The sequence below is a fragment of the Ciconia boyciana genome, chromosome 17 (genome assembly GCF_034638445.1).
Source record: "Ciconia boyciana chromosome 17, ASM3463844v1, whole genome shotgun sequence".
In the NCBI taxonomy this organism is placed as follows: Eukaryota; Metazoa; Chordata; class Aves; order Ciconiiformes; family Ciconiidae; genus Ciconia; species Ciconia boyciana.
Genome location: NC_132950.1, coordinates 6,080,128 through 6,099,079, shown reverse-complemented (window position 1 = coordinate 6,099,079; position 18,952 = coordinate 6,080,128). Strand labels below are relative to the sequence as shown.

The following is an 18,952-nucleotide window of genomic DNA, read 5'->3' as shown; positions in this document are numbered from 1 at the left end:
CAGTGTGATGGGGAGGATGTCCCCGACGAGCTGCTATATCCAAATGTGGTGTCCCCAAAGCCACCTCTGCAAAGGGGTTGCCTACACGGTGTCCTGTCCCCCATGGAGGGGACTCCCCCCGCTGCCTCCGGCCGCCCCGCTAGCTGGGGATGGAAAAGGAGCTGACTTGGAAGCTCTGCTGGTACCTCTTCACCCAGGCCCTGCTCGCCTGGGCGCAGATCTCTCTCCCGCTCCTCACCCTGAAGCTGGGGCAGAGAAAAGACTGCGTTAGCAGGGTGGTGGTATGGGGACCCCAGCGCTGAGTTTCTGAGGGGCTTGGAGGCACAGAAGATCAAGATCAGACCCACCAAAGCAAGGCACGGGGTCTGGCAGGGTCTAGAGGTGCTTTACCCCCAGGGCTGGGTTTGGGGTACTCACATCACAGCCTGGTGCGGGCACTCGGGGCTGGTGGGGTAGCAGGCGACGACGTTGTCTCTCTTGATCCTTCTCGTCTGGAAGTTGAAGCAGCATTTGTCCGGCACAGCTGGGGCTCCTGGGGGCACAGCACAAGCTTGGCTTAGCATGGAGACCCCCACCTCCCATCTCAGCCCTCCCTCCATGGGCATGGCGGCTCTTTGGGGGGAGCCTCCCTGCACCCCATGCACGAAGCAAACCCGTCCCCACAGCCCTGGGGGCTGTCTCTGCCCCACAGCCCGCGGGGACGGAGCGGGTGGCAGTGCTCACTCTGAGCCAGGCTCTGGCAGCACAGCACGGCGAGGAGGAGGAGGGTGCAGACCACCCCGGCTGCCTTCGCCATGCCGGCCTGCGGGAGGGCTGCTCAGTGGTGCCGGGGCAGAGCTGCCGACTGCTGGGGTCAGGGCTGCCGGGCTGCTTTTATGAGGGAGCAGCAGGGCTGGCTTCCCCCAGGGCCAGCAGTTGTGTGGGGAGGGGGAGCATCTGGTTCCGCGCCACGTCCCAAAGCACAGCGGGTGAGCAATACTCATCCCCTCCCAGCACAGCCCTCGGAAGGGAAAAACCTGCTCCTGGGCTGTGCTTTTGGCCCCCAATGGGCTTGGGATTTTTCCTGAGCTCCTGCCTCCAGCATTAGCGCCGGTGGCTGGATAGCTCTCAAAGTGTGGCTCCGCACCCACGTCCCCTGGGCAGGCTGCGTGCCCCATGGCAGGAGCCCCAGGGCAGGCGAGAGGGTCTGGGCATCTCCCTTGGATGGGACCAGGGCTGGGCTCAGCACCCTGCAGGGTCCTCAGCAGGCGCACACACTCCCCACGGTGCATGTCCTCCCCCTGCGCCACAAAGTTTTGCATCCTGTCGCTTTGCATCCCAGCCCAGGGGACAAATGGCCAAATAACCCCCCCTAAAAAGAGCCATAGAGAAACAGCTTCTGTCTGGTTGCACCAGGCATGTACACGTGCTAGTTTTGGGGGTGTTTGGGGCCCGTCAGGGGTGGGAGAGGCTGAGCAGACGGCTCCGCTTCCCTTCCTCTGGCACCGAAGCAGCAGCTCATGTTCTTGGTCATGCTGAGCTGGGAAAGGCAGAGGCCAGTTTCGGCTTCCCCAGCGGATTTTGCCTGGCTGCAGCTGTCCAAAAAGCCCCCTCTCCCCCCAGCCCCAGCAAATCCCGGGGCACGTCCCAGCTGCCGGCAGCTGGCGGATGGTGGGAAGCAGCAGAGAGATGCAGACGCACATCCCTGCCAGCCCAGCTGTGCGGGCAGCCACGTCCCGCCGCGCGGGGCTGGGGACACTGATGGCACCCTGCCGGCGTTTTACCCACCCTGGGCTGCAGTGCAGCCCCGCCATGGAGACCTGGCTGGGGAGGGCATGGGGTGCTGGCCCAGGCAGGGACCTGCCCCGATGGGAACAGGGGCCACCTCCACGGTGGGACCGCGCATGTCCCTCCATGTGCTCTTCTCCAAAGCCATTTCCCAGAAATCAGCCTCAATTTTTTGGGGCACATGTGCTGGGTAACAGCGGGGTGCAGCAAGCGGGGCTGGGCGATGCCCCTGGGCTGGCGGGTGCAAACAAGGGGGGTCGTGTTTCCGTGCCCTGCGGGCAGAGCAGAGCACCTTCCCATCACCACCCCAACTCCCATTTAATCTCTCCTCGGGGAGACCCCGGGGAGTGGAGGAAAGGAGATTATTCTGGTCCTGATCCAGCGCAGCTGCCTGGCTTGCCTTTCCCTTCCTGGATCCATCCTTCCCAGATCCATCCTTCCTCTCTTATCCCCTTTCTTACCCCCACACACCGAGGACCACCTGGCCCAGCTGTGGTAACTGTGGCCTCCTAAGGGTAGAAAATATTCCCTGCAATAAGAAAATGAAACAGAAGTACAAGGAAAACAAAAGAGGGTTTATTGGACTGGGGAAGGTCCCTTTTAAAGACTCCCATGCAAAACGCTGGGATACATCAGGCTGGGGAATTCCAGGGATGATGTTCCTGGCACCTGCAGCATCCCTCCAGCCCAAGCCCTGGTGCTGGCGTCTGCCCCATGGGGCGAGTGGACCCTGCGGACGGGGGATTTTGGAGCACGGGAGATTTTCAGCTCTGGTTGGGCCCCCGGTGCTGGCAGCCCCTGAGCACCCTGAGGTCCCCAGGGCTCGCCTGTGTCTCAGGAGGAATATCCCCCTTTCTCCTCCCCGCATCGGCCAGGATGGGGCTTTACTGGGTTTGCACAGACCTGGCACCAGAGCTGGCGATGTCCATGAGGGCTCAGAGGGGCCAGAGGCAAAACCAGGTGCTCCTGCAGCTCTTGATGAATTTAGGAGAAACTGATCTTCACCCCCCTCCGGTTCATCAGCCCTCCCATGTGTGATGCAGAGAAGGGCATGGGACCCACTGCTGTGATGAGCGGATCCAGTCTCTGCTCTGGTGGCGGCCCTGCGGGTGCCCCGGTCCCACATGTGGTCTGGGCTGAAAAACACCTTTTTCCTCCCTTTCTTCCCCTGTTTCATGGGGCACCCCTTGCCAGCACTCACAGTTCTGGCTCTGGGCTTGGCCGGAGAGAGTGCTGAGGAGCCGAGCCGCTGGGGATAGGCGACCAGCCTCCGTCTCCACCTGCCCCCTCTCTCAGGGCTGCGGCGTGGGGTCCTGGGGCTCTGCCAGCACTTAAATAGGCATTTTATCACCCTTCTTGCTGGGAAATCCCGTGGGTGGGGAAATCCCTCCGGGAAATGCAGGGGATACAGGTGAGGGACCCCAGGAAATGCTGCCTCATCCCTACATCCCTCCCACCACCCCTGGTGTGGTGGGAGCACCGGGGGGGAGAAGGGCTGAGCCCTGCAGGGGGGGTGGGAGGTGCTGGCGCCTGCAAAACATATGGGACAGATCCTGTTCCTGCTGCCAAAAGCGAATCTGGGGGCTGGCAGAGGCATTTGGGACCCCGCTGGGGGCTGAGCTCTCATTGCCCCCTCCAAAAAATTTGCAGGGTCTCCAAATCTCCCACTCCTGGGAGGAGATTGGAGATCTCCCACTCCTGGGGGGTACAAGGATGTCCCGATCCCACCGGCCCCGGGGGGCAGTGGTGGATGCTGTGGCCCCGGCCACCCCCTGGCCGCCCCATGGCTGCCCCACACAGGTGTTGCTCCCCACGGTTTCTCCACAGCCCTGAACAGAAAGCGAAGTAGCTCCTGGGGAAACCACCACCTCTGCTGGGAGTGTGTCGGTGCTTTGTCACTCTCCGTACTCAGAACCAGCCCCAGCCTCGTCTCGCAGCGTGCTGTGTTGCTGGGGCTGCCAGCAAGAGCTGCCGGGGCAGGACGGGCGCTGCCAGGCAGCACAGCCCCCCTGGAAATGCCACTCACCCCTGGGTGAGAGTTGCTTTTCCAGCCGTGTTTGCAGATGCTTTATTGATACTGCGGCGCTTCTCCTCGTTTCAACTGATCGATAACCCCGGGGGAGGAAGATCTAAGTGCAGTGCCTGCAGGACGGGACAGCTGCTGCAGCTGGGGCAGCCAAAGTCATGAATGTGATCAAAGCAGCTTTGCCAGGTCAGGTCTTTTCTATAAAGGATTTGTTTGATTTATTCTTCTCCCTTTTAGATCTCTCTCTCAGTTGGATCAGCTTTTCCATTACCTTGCCAGGGCTGATGGTGACGTAACCACTAAATACACACCCTGAGTGTGCTGTTTCCTTTTTTAAGGTCCTTGCCTGGCCCCGGCCACCTGGGACTTCCCGAGCACCTTGCATAGATGGTTTAAATTGATATAGGTCCACCCTCGCCTGTCCCCAGGAAGAGGTGGCTCATAGTCCCCCCACCACCACCACCCACGCCCCTGCAGAGCCCAGCTGGCTCCTACCCAGATGCCATCACCTTCCCCAAAAAGCAGCGGAGGTGGTTTTTTTTTTTGTCCAAGGCTGGAAAACCCAGTGGGGATCTGCATCTCACCCCCAAAGCTGCTCACCTGGGTGGGAGTGGGTTGTGCAGCCTCTGAGGTATTGCCTTGCACCCAGCTGCCCTGAAGCTGCGGCAATGGGCCCATCTCCTGCTGTCAGAAGATGCAGATGTATAGAAATAAAACGGAACAGATGCCGCCATCCTTGTCCAGGGGAGATTTCACCAGGAAAGTCATGGCCAAGCCCTGATTTCAGACACATTAATCACGCAGGAGCAATGGTGAACACACCACAGGCATTGCTGGAAGAAGCTGCAGCCGTGTCACCAGGCTCGGACCAGCCCATCTCGCCCTTGCCCACCTAACCTGGGCATGGGGAAAGGCCGGCAGCGATGCTCCCCGGCTGTGGGAACCAGGAACCCAGCGAAATGAATGGCATTGTGTGGCCTTGATGTCCATCTCTGGGGTTTTGGAGCCCTCTCTTGATTTTGGAGTCTGTGCCCTGCTCCTGGCTGTTGGCTGTGCCAGGGTAGCCCCCTCTTTCCCGGCTGCCGGTGCCAGCAGTGGGATGCGGGTCGCCCCACGTCCTGCCAGCCCCATAAAGGGGAAAGCAGCCCCAAAGGGAAAAGTTTTCAACCCAAAGCAGTGGGTGGGGGGCTCAGGGTGCCCGTGGCAGAGCTGATCCCGAAGGCGAAAAGCTTTCCTCCAGGATGACGGTCCCTCTCCGCATCACCCAGGGGAAGGGGCTGTGCGGTACCCAAGCTGTGCTGTTGGGGCGGCTTGTCCCCCGGAGTTTCCTCCTCTCTCAGCCGTCCCAGGCTGAACTCTCCCCCTTCCCCCGCATCCCCCCCCATGTGCTGCCTGACTCATTTCCCGTGTCCTTTGGCCCCTGCTGTCCTGGCTGCCTCTGCACAGGGACCAACCCTGGCTGAAAAGCTGATTTCACACCAAACTCCTCTGCTTGAGATTACAATCAGGGCTGGGCTTGCTCGAATGGTGTGATCTCTTCCCCCCACTCCCCAACCTTGGCCTTTGAAAACCCAGAGTTGAAAATAAACCCAAAGCACTATCTGCCTCCTTATCTGCACCCTCATTTCTGCAGGTTGCACACACTTCACAATTTTCCAGCAACCCAAAAGGCAAGAAGCAGCATTTAATGGTGGAACAAAAAGAAGGAACCCCAAAAGAGCAAGTAAGATTGCTCATAAATTCCTCTGCACCCAAGAGCTAGAGTCAAAAATAATTAAAAAATTCACACTAGGGACTTGCTGGGCTCTCTGGATTTTCTCCAGGCACAAGACCCGAGGCTGGGCAGTGCTGGCAGGATGCGGGGAGGTGGCGATGGGGAACGGGCATCAGCATCATCGGGACACGGGGGGCTCTGCTGCACCACCCCAAATCCCCCCGTGACCCAGCTCTGGGTCCCCGTGGTGTTTTCCCCAGGCTGCAGCTATCAGCAGCTACAATCTGGTTTTGCAGCAGTGGTGACTGTTTTCACACGTATTTTCTGAAACCACCTGCCCAGAGAGGAAAAAACACCCAGCGGAAGATCAATTCATTTTCCCCAGGACCACCCCAAGGTATTTTCCTTGTGCATCCTTCCCCTGGCACTGCTCCGAGCTGGGGGAGCAGGGACCGCTGTGGTCCTTGGTGTGAGTTGCTTTTGGAAATTTCCATAAAATACTTCTGCGAATATTTCCTGGGTCAGCCGTGGGAAAGACCTTCCTCCCCGTCATCCCGCCCAGTTTGCTGCGGGGAAAATTAAAAGTGAGAAGCACTGGATGTGGCACCGGCGATGGGGATGAGCACCGGCTGTGTGGGGCTGGGGTGATGGCTGGGTCCCGCTGGCCCTTGCTGTTTTGGGGACCCCGGAGCTCGCTTGGGGCTCATGGTAGTGGCCACACCACGAGCCGGGTGAGGTGCCAGCCCATGGGAGCCCGTTGGTCGTGCCGGACGGCTGCCCTGGCTCTGCCGGACTGGACGTGGTGGGGGGAGCAGGGTTTGGGGTGCCGGCCTTGGGGCACAGCAGCAGTGGAGGGGCTTCTGCACCCCTCCAAGCCTTGGCTGATGTTTTTCCTCCGTTTGGCACAAGATGTCAGTGCTGCCCAAGGAACGGCCGCTGGTGCCGTCCCACCGCATGGCCTGGCCGGGCCATGGTGCTCCTCCATCGCCTTGGGGTCCCCAGCCTGGGGTGCTGCCCGGGTGCTCCCCAGGGCCCGGACGTGATCCCCCCCGCCGGCGGGGACCCACCGGGGCTTCTCCTGAGCGACGGAGATGCACCAAGAGCAGCAGGTCTCACCCAGCCCCATGGCCTCGGGTCCTTCTCCTTTGGAGACACCACGAGGCTCTCAGGCATGCCCTGCCCCACGGGAATCACCCGGGGAGAAATCCAGGAGCATGGAAGAGGAAGGTGGAGGGGGCTCAGCCCCATCCCCGCATCCCATGGCACTGCCATCGCTGCCACTGGCCGTCCTCCCCCTCCCCGTGGTGTGCAGGGGATGGAGAGCCGCTCGCCTGGGGCCAGCATCCCTCGGCAGGAGATGAGATGCTCCATGCTGGGAAAAAAGAGTGGGAAAGGGGATACAGAGGGAAAAGAAGCTAGGAATGAAAGAACCTAAACCTTCTACCAGTCACATGTGGAAAGGCGGGGGGAAAACCCTCAAAAGAGTGTTGACAAGTCTGGAGGCTTCTGGGACCAGAAAAATAACACATCAAAGACCTCACGTATGCCTGAAGACAGATAAAAACTCCGAGCCAAAATGTTCTATGAATATTTAACTACCATCAATATTTAATTAGCAGATAGAGAGAGATTAAGAGCAAAGGGATCCATCCTCTGCATTTGCTCCAGCCCCGCTTTGTGGGCACGTGGGGGCTCGCAGCAGCGGTGGGGGGCATGGCGCTGCCTGCAGCCAGGCTCAGTACCAAGACTGGGGTGCAGGGACCCCGAAGGAAAGGAAGGAGCCCTCCCAAAAGGAAAGGCTCTGCTTTCCCGGCCCCCCTGGGAAAGCCTGAGGGGCTGGGTGGGAGAGGGGAGAGATAACTCGTGCGTGACCTGGGTGCTGCATCTCCGAAACAGCCATCCAACAAAAATCCGCAGAAAAGTCTTTTCGGCGATTGAGGATGCTCCAAAAAGAGCATCTTTGCCCAGCAGCCCCTCACGTTCTGATGAATTGTCCGCCAAGGGTGGCAAATAGAGCTGGGGAGCTTCTGCAGAGACTGGGTCAGGCTCTGAGCTTTCCCAGGGGACACTCAGAGCCAAGCTGGGGGAGCTTTCAGGAGCGCAGTGCTGCTGGGGGCTGCTCAGCCTGGGGTCCTCTGCGGGGCCAGGGCGCAGGCGCTGGCCCCGGGCAGGGGGAACGCTGGAGGCAACTTCTCCCCCTGCCCCGGGTCCATCCAGCTTTTGGCCCATGCTCGCCCTCCTCTGGGCTTGAAATTCCCCTCCTGCCCTGGTGCCTGTGAAACCCTCTGCCTCTTGGCCACAGCCGGTGGGGCAGAAAGGTGCCTGCCTGCCCCCCAAGCTGCCCTCCCCTGCCCACGCTGCTCGGCTGCGTGCTAATGCTTCGCCCTCGGTGTCTAAGCCATATGCGCCTGAGTGTCTAATCCACTATTAATCCCTAATGACTAATCCTTTTAGGTGACAGCAATGGCTGGGGGGGATGGCAGGAGGGGAGGGGATGAGCACTCCGTGTGCCGCTGTGGTCCCCTCCTAGACTGTGTCGCCATGTCCCCTGTGTCAGGGGACATCTCAGCAGCCCCCAGCCTCCAGCCCAACCACACGGCTCCTACCCTTCCCGGGAGGCTCGTCCTGGGCCACCGTGGTCCCTGGCACGGGGATGGGCTCTGGGAGAGGGTCGAGGATGGGGAGGGCTCGCCTTGGCCATCCGTGGGGGTGGGGGAGAGCTGGAAGGTCTCACCACAGCTCAGCCCTGGGCTTTGGGCCCCCCTCTCCCATGCTGTGAGGTTTTTTCCTTCTCTGGGAGCTGCCTTAGCTGGAGGGGGACTGGAGAGGGCAGTAAAAGCCAAGCCGTGATGGATTTTCCTTGCCTGCTGGGCCAGGCGCAGGCAGGACCTGGGGGATGCAGGACAGGCACATTTGTAGCACGTTTGCAGCCCCCAAATGCCTCAAAAGCTCTTCCCGGACCCTTTCCTAGCCAAACTACTGCTTGTGCAAGCGAAGCACTTCGTGGGTGCAACCGTGAAGGTGTCTGGATCCGGGCATTTGGTCTGGACCAGGTCCCGGAGGTAAGGCTGCGGGGCTCGGGGCTGGGGTTGGGATGGTGCCAGGGACCCCCCGCACTGCCTCGGCCCCTCTCTCCATCCCAGCACTGGTCCCTACAGCCCATGCTAGCCAGCTGGTGAGCCGTGGTGCCACGTCCTCTTGCAGCCCGGGACATCCTGGTGGCTTTACTCTCCCAGCCAGGGTTTTGTGGCCGACTTCGTCCTCCAGCATCTCCTGAGCCATGGATGCTGCGAAATGAGGAGGTATTTCATGCCTGCTGACGGCTGCTGGCAGTGTGCAGCCAGCAAACGGCTTCGCCAGACGCTTTCGCACCAGCCGGGGAGGGGATTTATTTTCCCCTCTTGTTTTTTATATATTTGAATCAAAAGCCCTTGATGACTTTCCTCCCTGCCACAGCAGCTGGGGCAGAGCTGGAGCCCAGGCAAGCAGTGGGAGCCGGCTGGGCTGGGAGCGGGGACGGGGGGTCCCTGCCCTCCATCCCCCCCGGCGAGGCAGAGCCTGAGGGGTACCCGGAGAATGAAACCAGCCTCCCAAAGCCCAGCCTGGTGTCTTTAATCACCAGCAAAGCTGAGCCCGGCCGGCACAGGACCCAACACTCCTGCACACCCCGCGGCAGTGCTGTCACCCCACGGCAGTCCCCGGCCCCAGGAGGACAGGGATTATGCCGGATCACTCATGTAAAAAATTGCTCCTTGTCCAGTGAGGAGCCCGTTGGCAGGGGAAGCCGCGATGGGCTCCGCTTGCCACCTCGGTGCGGAGACCTGCCGGCCGGGCCCTGTGCCGCGTGGCGATGTGGTGGCGGCTGCAGTTTCCATATCTGGGCCATTCACCACTCGAGACTTTTAGCGCCCCGAGCAATGGCATGTACTGCTGATGAGTTTTTTCTGCTCCAGTAATTACAGTGAGGAATTTGTCAGAACGAGCTTTCTAAAACCTTCTTGTCTTGTTCTGATTTTACCTGGAGTGTAAAAAGTCATTAGTATGGTAAAACGGAGGCTGTGCTAAGCCAGCAAGCCATCCAGATAACGCAGTTTACATCCACTACACATTCAATATGCACAAAAAAAAAGGAAAAGGAAAAAAAAAAAACCGCTGGCTTTCTATTTTACCCAGATGGAGTTTTCCGTGATTGAAATTAGCAGGATGGGAAGGCAAGTGGAGAAGGCGGCAGGGCTGTGGGCTTGGGCACAGCTCGATGTGCCGGCTGCCGACGCCTCGTCTTCCCCACCACGGCTGCGTCTCTGGCTCCCGAGGCACGGAGGGACCTGGCTGCCGGTCCTGTCTGGGATGCGTCAGCTCTGCTATTTGGGGCAATTTGGGTTTCACCCACAACCCCTCTTTCAGGAGCTTCTCTCCTGCCTGCGAATACAAGCCCAGGTTCATTGGGTACATCCGGCGTGCTTTGGAGAGGCTCCTGCCAGCCCCAAGCCACAGTGTGTGATGGGGCTGTGCTGTCCCCGTACAAAAAAGCTGGTGTAAAACTCACCTGGATGATGCGTCGGATCCCCTGGGGCTGCTGTGAGCATCCCGCTGCGAGACATCGAGCCCAGGGTGGGGAAAACCCCCCCTGATCCCGTCATGGCCTGAAAATAGCATGGTTTGTGGTTTCAAAGCCAGCCCCTTTGGGCTCTGGTTTCAGGGATATTAGCAGATGTCAGGGAGCGTCTGGGGAACTCAGGCTTGAAATGAGCCAGGAAAAAAATCGTATCAGTAGGAAAAAAAAAGGAGCTGAGGTCAGGAGAAGTTGTGAAGAAGGTGTCTGCGCTCTCCCCACTATTTTTGGCAGGGAGCTGCAGCCCCGGTTTGCTGGCAGCGTGAGCGGGGCTCTGCCGGCAGCAGGTCGCCGACCCCACCGGGGGGAGATGGATGGTTGTGATAAGACCTGGGTCTTTTGAAACTTTCCAGCCAAAAAATAATTGAAATTTAGCCAAATGTATAATGTGGCAAGGAGGATTTTGCTTACAGACCCCCTCCTCAATCTCCCTCCAGGGGATGATGCCCGGCTGGGTACCACATCCATCCCTGATGCTGCTTCATCATTGTTCTCCCTGAAACCCAGCGGGACCTCCCACCCCCTGCGGCCTTTGGGGTTTTCTTGTTAATAGGAAGGTTTAAAAAAAAGAGATGCTTCTGTCTTGGGCTCTAATCAAAGCATTTTGGTTTGGATTTAATTAAATGATAACTTTTTTGGGGCTGAAAGGGAACTCTTTGGTGGGGGCTGCTTGGATTTCAGGGTATTTCCAGCATCCCCGAAGGCCACTTCAAAGAAAAGAAGTGATTGCAAGGCAGAGCATCTCTCTCTGCTGATGCAAAACCCAAACCTTCAGATTTCCTCCGTTCTTATTTACTTTCATGAGCTACTTGGCAAAGTCCAATCAAGTTTGGAGATGTTTTTGGCATCACCAGATCTGTCTTTCAGGCCCAGAAATCCTGGGGAAGGGGAGAACACTTCATCCCCAGTGTTATCTCCTGGAGACACAGCGATGCCCAGGTGCCAGGCAGGTATGTCAGTGCTTACATGGGTATCTGAGGAATGATGTTTATAAGCTGGGCAGCAGATTAATCCCTGTGCACAACAAAGCTCGGCTTCTGCTTTTCCCCTTCCTTTTCCTCCCCTGAGCTCTTTTGGGGTGCAGAGACCCATTTTTCCCTTTGCTGCACCCCAACTCTGCACGCCTGAAAGTTTCTGGTGTGCAATTTGCAGCACCTCTGATTAATATTAATTATTCCCTCTTACTAACAATGTAAGACCCTGTATCTGTGAGCCCCAGAAAGGCTGGCGGCTTCGTGCTCTGCTCCCAGGGCAAATGGCAGGTGAATAAGATTAGGAGCTGTGAGTGTGTGCTGCCTAAGAGCCTTAACTGGCAATTCCCAGAAACAGCAGGGAAATAATTCAATATTATTTATGTGATGCCGCTACGTTGGAGCTGGGCTTGGATCACAGTTCACTGCGGCACAAGGAGCCGCCCGGGACACACCAAAGGAGGTCCTTGATTCCACCCCCCCAGTGAGTAGGCTCCAAACAGAGTGTCAGAGGTATAAAAAGGACGGATTTGGGAGATTAATGGTGATGGGAAGGGTCTGGGTGCTTCATTTTCCTCCCCAGGCTTCCCATCCACCACTCCTGGGTGTCCCCAGCCAGAGGTGGGTGTTCCTAAACGGCACCTGCAAATCTGCCCCTCCCAGTCTGGCTGTCACCCTGCGGTGGTGGCGGGGCCGTGGAGATGATTCGGGGCCTTTGGGGTGCCAGTAAAGCTGCCTTTGGTTCCAGTGCTGGAGAAGAACAGTGCTCATCTGGCTACTATTTTTATTTTGCTGAAAAATGGGCAGTTTGGGGTTGGCAGAGGGAAATGAGACACCAGTTCAAGGACAAGCTCCAGTGGCTTTGGCAAAAAAAACAGAAAAATAACCCCATGTGGATGAATCAAAGCATCCGACCTCACGGTCCCAGAGGGGAATTTTCTTTCAGCTTTTTGCCCAAACTCAGAGCCAGAAGCCGGCCACAGTCATGGAGAAGCGTGTGGCCAGGGACCCTGCTGCCCCATGCTCGCTGCTCTCCATGGCTCTGGCTCGGCCCTTGCCTGATTTTTCTGCCCCTTTTTCTAGCCCCATCCCCAGTTTCCAGCATTTTGGCTATTGCCCTGCTCTGCAGTGCTGCCCTTGACCCTCCTCTTCCCCCCTCCATCATGAGGATGAGGAGGGTCTGAGGATGCTGCGGGATGGAGCATCCCTCAGGGACGGCTGGAGGGCTGATCCGAGACGTTGATTTAATGCGAGTGCTGCAGTTTACTCAATAAAAGAGGTACAAATATCACCTGTCAGGCATGTAACCTGGGATTCAGTCAAGGAGAAAGGGAATGCAGTTATTTGTCAGGGTATATTCCCAGCCGCTCGCAGAAGCTGGCAAGGGCAGGGTCCAAAACCTACCCCAGTGGGATGCGCCCATCCCACCCCTGTGCCACCCAAACCCGCTCCCGTTCCTCGGGGACACGTGTCTTCGCCAGCATGTCCCTCTCTGCTGAACAGCGGGTGCTCCGAGATGTGCCCTCGATTCTAGGAAAGCATCAAGCGGTTTTACTGGGCTGGGCCAGGATTTCTTCACCTCCCCATCCCCTACCCAGACCCTTCTGCGTCCCCAGGTGAAGCACCGGCAATGGGAGAAGGGAGTTAAAGTGGCTGGAAAATGCTTTTAACAAGCCTCAAAGCCACTTTGCGTCCTTACATTGTTTCCAGTAATAAAGTTGGGTTATTACAAAAATCTATTACCATCAAAAGCCGCTGATAAACCTCCAATCCATCCGCTGTGAGGTTTAATATTCCTCCTGGAGAGCTTTCCCTTTTCTGCAGCACCAGGCCCTTATCTGCCATCACCCACCTAGGCGGGCTGCGCTGTGATCAGATTGGGTTTGCTATTTGTGTGTGCATGGGGTGTTTGATTTCTAATCCACAGGATTTCGGTTTTGGCGTGCCGGAGCTGTTGGATCGTGCTGGGATGCAAAGGACCCACACGTGGGGGGCAGGTGGGGAGACCCGGGTGACGCTGTGGGGCTCAAAGGTGTGAGTTGGGACCCTCCCCTAAAAAACCCCCACATTAAAGATGGAGATTTTATTAATAGCAAAATTATCTGCCAGCGGATGAAGTGCAGAGCCCTGGTGTGTGCACCAGGGTTCAAGGGCTGCTGCAAAGAGCAGCAGCTTTTGGGGGGGCCACACTCTGCCCCTGAGATGGGCTGGTGGCAGAGCGATGGGAAATGGGATTTTTTTCCCAAGTTTCTGGCAGTTTTAGACAGGGGAGAGGGGAAATCGGCTTTGGGATGGTTGGAAACTACTGCTTCTCCCCCCTCCCCAAATTATGGTCAGATGGAAATGCGGAGGAATAAGGAAATGAATAAGGAATAAGGAATGAGGAATAAGGAAGTAAGGAGTAAGGAATAAGGCATAAGGCATAAGGAATAGGGAAATGAGGAATAAGGACTAGGCCAGGGTTATTCCTGGCCCCAGGCTCTGCTCCCAGCCCCATGGACCGGGACCACCTTGCTGCCCTGAACAGAGAAGCATCCTCCTTGCAGCCAGGTTTTGGGGCTGCTCATGCAGGGGTGCTGCCGGAGCTGCTGCTCTCTTCCCGCCTGGGTAAGTGGGAGTCCAGGATGGAGACTTAAGTGACAAATTGCCTGCTTTTTAGTGGGATTAAAAATAGACAATGGGCTCCTGGGATGGCACTAACGCTCTGGCAGATCTGGCTTGCGGCCGGGCTGATAACGCCGGCGCCAGCGTGTTTTCCAGAGAGCTCTGGGGAGGCAGACGGGGAGACAGCCAGCCCTGCGGTCCCGGGGGAAGCAGGGCTCGCTGCGGTGGGGAGGCGAACCTTGGGCCCAGGACCAGCATCGATCAGGGGCCGCCGTTAATTGCTATCAGAGACGCAGGGCCCTGGGGGGCTGCTCGCCCAGTTTGGGCTGGGCTGTTCCCAGTCCGGAGGGGCTATAGCCCATAAGGAGGATGGGAGCTGGTGGGTCTGGTCGGGTTCTTTCCACTCTCACTGGGCTCCGCTTTGGAGTGGAAAGGATTTTTTTCTGGGTTTACCCAGAACTGGCACACCCACATGGATCCAGTGCTCAAATCACGGCTCTGCACCGGGGAGAGGCTCGGTTTGGTGTCCCTCTGCTCATTTCGGAGTCCCTCAGCTAATTTTGGAGTCCTTCTGCTCAGCTGCACCCCTTGCTGCTGCCTGAGGGTCTCAGAGGCATATAACTAAGAGGTGGTAGTGCAAGAGGGTGGTAATTAATTAGGATCACTAATGAATGGAGCAGGGCTGGGCAGCACCCACCACCCAGCTTTTCCCATGGGAATCATCCCGCTGGGGAGCATCCCTGCCTCCCTGCTGCTGAGCACATCCATGGAGCCCGCATGGTCTCGTTGGCTTCTGGAGGGGGAACATAAATCTTTCAAGGCTGCAAATGTCTTTTTTTTTTCTATTCTGGGTGAAGAAAATGGATTTTTTTTGCAACTCTCTTCGGTGTCACTGGTATGAAGAGACAGGAGCGGACGCTGTTTGTGCACCTCAGACCCCTCCCTGCGCAGCCAAGCAGAAACTCACTGCCTTCCCTTGCCTGCCCTATTCTTATTTTTCTCACTGCCTGGTTCTTTTGGGAGAGTTTTGTGTGTGCCAGGACGATGCCTGATGATGCAGAGAGGAAACTTGTGCAGCATCAGTGCCGTGGCATCCCATGGGCCAGCCTGGGGTCCCCCTGTGCTGGATGAGGATGAGCACAACTCTCCCGAGGGCTGAGATCTGCGTTAAAAGGATGCTGTGATGGTAAAATTAAATCCCCCGCTCACAGAGACGGGGATGGGGCTGACACGCTGGGGGATGCCAGCGGAAGGGCACAGAGAAGCCTGCAAAGGGGGTTCAGCCCCTTGTGCTGTCCGTGCTCCGTGATATGGGGGGACTTGGGCATCCGCCCTCAGAGAGGATGGGGAAGCGCTTTCCCATGGGAGCAAACAGCCTGGTTGCCTGGGGGGGGGGTCTCTTGGAGGAGACATGTTGGTCAGGGCAGTTTGGAACAAATCCCAGTGATTTGTGGGGTCCTGGCTCTCATTAAACCCTAAATCAGTGGTGCTCCCCCAAAATTCACCTTCAGCCAGGGCTGGGAGCAGGGCTGGGAGGAGCGAGCAGGGAAGTGGGAGACGGAGAGGCCCCGGAGGGAGGGGGAATGAGCAGGGGGCTGGCGTGGGACCCCCAGCCATGGGACACAGTGGCAGGGCTCAGCCCCCGCTTTGCTGCCCTTTCGTGGCCTTCTGGAAATGACCCAAAATGCAAAACCATTTTGACTGTGCACAGGGGCAAGTGGGGGGCGAGGTAAGGGAAGTGACAAAGGACACCTTGCAAGTCAGTGGCAGGGACTCAGCCCTTTTGCCCACCTCTTGCAGAGCCCTCAAAGGCTGTTTGACTTTGCAAAGCATAATCCCAGGCTGGGGAAATGCAGCCCACACCCTGGCAGCGCCCGGGCAAATGGGGGACCCTCGCCCTCCACGCCCAGCTCTGGGAGAGGAAGACGAGGCTGGGGAAGGATGCGATCGTCCATCAGACCCCCCCAAGAAGGTCCAAAAAGGGCTGCAGGTGCCAGAAAAACCATCCCCGCCTCCAGCCCCATTAGCAGGGTCAACGTAAAGGATGCATCAGACATGTCACTGAAGATGTCGGGGGCTTTAATTGAGATGTGACCACCTGTAGCCAAATACTGAATCATCTTTGGCCAGATACCATCAAGGTCAGGAGCATTTAGTTCGAAAAACTGCTGAGCTCTGATAAAAACTGTTGCTAGAAGCCTTAAACATTGGCTTTTGCCACAAAATTGTGATCCTTTCCCTGCCTGCCCCTGAGGCAGCCCAGCAGCTATCCTGCTGGAAAATCCTCCCTCTCTCCTGAGCATTCCCCATCCTTCCCTTCCACGTCTGGACTTTCCAGGGGCTTTATTTTATTTTCAATGGCTGCTGCATATTGCGCAAAGAAATTATGTTTAAGGAGGCTCTTTTCACCCCGGCGCTATAATTATTCCAGACTCCAGCAATGCATGTGGTTCAAATGCTATTTTCCCTGACGCCTCCCAGCCCTGGCTGGTGGCTCCTTTCCATCGGATATGGGATTGCCTGCAGTCCCGGGGGCTCAGTGCAGGTGATAGAGATGCAAGCAAAACCCTTTGCATGGGTTTTCTGGCAGGTTTTTGAATGCCCAGGTTCAAAATGAGGGGTTTTCCTGCTGGTTTCAGGCATATTTTTTTGGGTGAGACCCAATATCTGCTGCCTCTGGGGCTGCTGCTGCCCATTCCCTGCCAGCTTGAGCCTGTGCTGGCCACGACACCGGTCCTTCTGGTGGCCCTGGAGAGCAAAGCAAGGAGCTGAACCCAGCCCCTGCTCCTACCTCTGCCTTATCCCTGCATTCCCCCCTCCCCAAATCACAGCAGCCCATTCCCTCTCAGGATCCGCCTCCTCCATCCCCCCCGGGGGCACTGAAGGGGTTAATCCACTTTGCACAAAACCAGATGGGAAAATGTTTGCTACTAAATGAGCTCCTGAAAAATTCATGGTCCTAAATGGTCTTCCAGGGGCTTTTCCCCCCTCACGAGGGATGGGAGCAGCCCAAATCCCAGCTGGGAGCTACTAATGGCAGGAAGGAAAGGGCTTCGCTGGGCCCCGCTCCAGATGGGATCCCGTACCCCCGGGACACCCCGGCCATTACCGGGGTGGCCATTAGGCAGCGCTGGGGCTGACCCAGATGAATTAGCAGCTGCTTCATCGTTACCCCGCTGGACACGCCAGCCGGGCAGGTGCTGGGGACGGGGCTCCAAGCTTCGGGATAAAAGCTGGGCTCCGGTTTCACCTCCTGAGGCCAGCGGGCAAGGGGAGGTTTCCGCTTGCCGGGGTGGGCAGGTGCCCCATCTGCCCGCAGCGGAGCCCCGACAGGCACTTGGGAGGCTCCGGGGGGAATTAGGGCTGTGTTTGACGACTCCTTGCTTGCAATTAGCAGCCAGTCCTGGAGGGAGACCCCCAGGGAGGGGTCTCTGGCGTTGAACCATGTTCCTTGGGAGGAGGCACGGGGGAGGCATGGGGGAAAACCCCCCTCCTGCTGCTGGGGCCTGAAATTTTGAAGATGATTGGATGCTTTTTGGGGTGCAGCGGGGTGCCCAGCTTGGGGCCACTCTGCAATGGATGTCCTGTAGGAGATGCTTGCGGTGGTGGGACCCTGGAGCTGGCACCACCCCATGCCCGGGAGCAAATCAGCCCCATGCACTGTAGTGCCTCTGAAAACAAAGCAGGCTGCGGGATGCTCAGCCAGTCTTAGCCCTTCTCTCAGCGCCTTCCCCCGCCGCCGTCTCCGTCCCCGACGAGCACTGTTGTGACAGGTCCAGCGAAGGGGAAAGGGAGGCCCTGCTCGCTGCCGGGGCCTCTCGCCGCTCGGCTGGCAGCCGTCCTCGGCCTCGGCCAGGCGGTGCTGGGGCAGGCGGTGGAGGGGCCCCGCTGTGGGAGCCGCGGAGCCGCCGGTATGGGGGTCCTCACCCGTAAAGGTCACGGTGGCCGTGGGGAGAGAGGGGACCTGAGATGAGAAGCATCGGAGGGGGGGATGCAGAGAGAGAGGGTGTGGGATGTGTGGAGGGAGAGAGGGGTGGATGGATGGAGAGAGGGATGGAGGGAGGGATGGAGGGAGGGTTGGAAGGATAGAGGGATGGGTGAGGGATGGAGGGATGGAGGAACAGGGGTGGATGGGCAGGGAGAGGGTATAGAGGGATGGATGGGTAGATGGATGGACGGACAGATAGAGGATACAAAGGGATGGATGGATGGATGGATGGATGGATGGGCAGACAAAGAGAGGGTACCTAGGGATGGATGCATGGATGGATGGGTAGGTAAATGGAGGGACAGAGAGAAGGTACAGTTGTTCTCGATGATCTTAAAGGTCTTTTCCAACCTATACGATCCTGTGATTCTGTGATTCTGTAGACAGGGAGGGCTGGCTGCCGGCTGGACAGGTAGCAGCTGATCATCCCAGTGACCAGATCCAGAGTTAGATGGACCTTTGCTCTCATCTGAACTGGCCATTTTCATGCTCCCCTGGTAAGTACCCCAGCTTCAGAGAGCTGGTGAGATCTCATCCTGCTCACCCACTGCCAGGCTGTCCACCTTGGGCCAGCCGCGAGCCCCGGCACTTGCCAAGCCCGTGCTCGGGGGACAGTCCCCAGCCAGGTGCAGGCAGGTCCCCTGCCCTCTGCCCTCTCTGAAGAGCCAGTTTTTCTTTCCATTCCCTCAGCAGCACCTTTGTGGGGCACGCACAGCTCCGATGCCGGGGCCGGACCAGCGGAGAAGCCGCTTTTGCCACGTTTCTCCCGCCCCGCATCTCGCCGTGGCTCTCCTCGTGCCAAAAAGGGACCTTTCAAGACAATGTCTGTTTTTGTCAGTTTTCTGCCTTCTTCTCCCCAGCTTACAGTGAAAACCCATTACCGGGATAATCGCACAGTGCCAGTCTTCGCCGCATCCCACCGGGACCCATTTTGCAGGGGTTGGAGTGTTCATCAGCCGGCATCAGGTGGATGCGCTTCCCCAGGAGGGATTGCTGGGGGCAGATGGACTCGGCGAGGGGTGAGCAGGGCGATGCGGTCGGCACAGGGCTGAGCATCCCGGGAGCGGGGGAACTGGCTGAACAGCCTTTTCCATGCAGTTCCCAGCCGAACCCCCCCTGAGGACAGCCAGCCCCCCCAGCAGGGAGCTGCAGGGTGGCAGGATGCTGAGGATCTGCAGGTCAGCACACGTCAATGAGCACATCTTGCCTGATTTGGGGCCACCCAGGATGTTCCTGTACCCTACCCCTCACCCCGCAAATCAACCCCACT

The 18,952-nt window shown here is 58.1% G+C and overlaps 1 protein-coding gene across 1 annotated transcript; it reads right to left on the bottom strand.

Moving 5' to 3' along the window:
- Nucleotides 1–139: 139 nt before the first annotated feature.
- Nucleotides 140–796, bottom strand: LOC140661063 (C-C motif chemokine 3-like). The gene is made up of 3 exons (XM_072882657.1): nt 724–796; nt 418–532; nt 140–245 (listed from the first exon to the last, which is right to left on the bottom strand). Exons 1-3 carry the CDS (start codon nt 794–796, stop codon nt 140–142), a joined length of 294 nt encoding a protein of 97 aa, XP_072738758.1.
- Nucleotides 797–18,952: the final 18,156 nt, after the last annotated feature.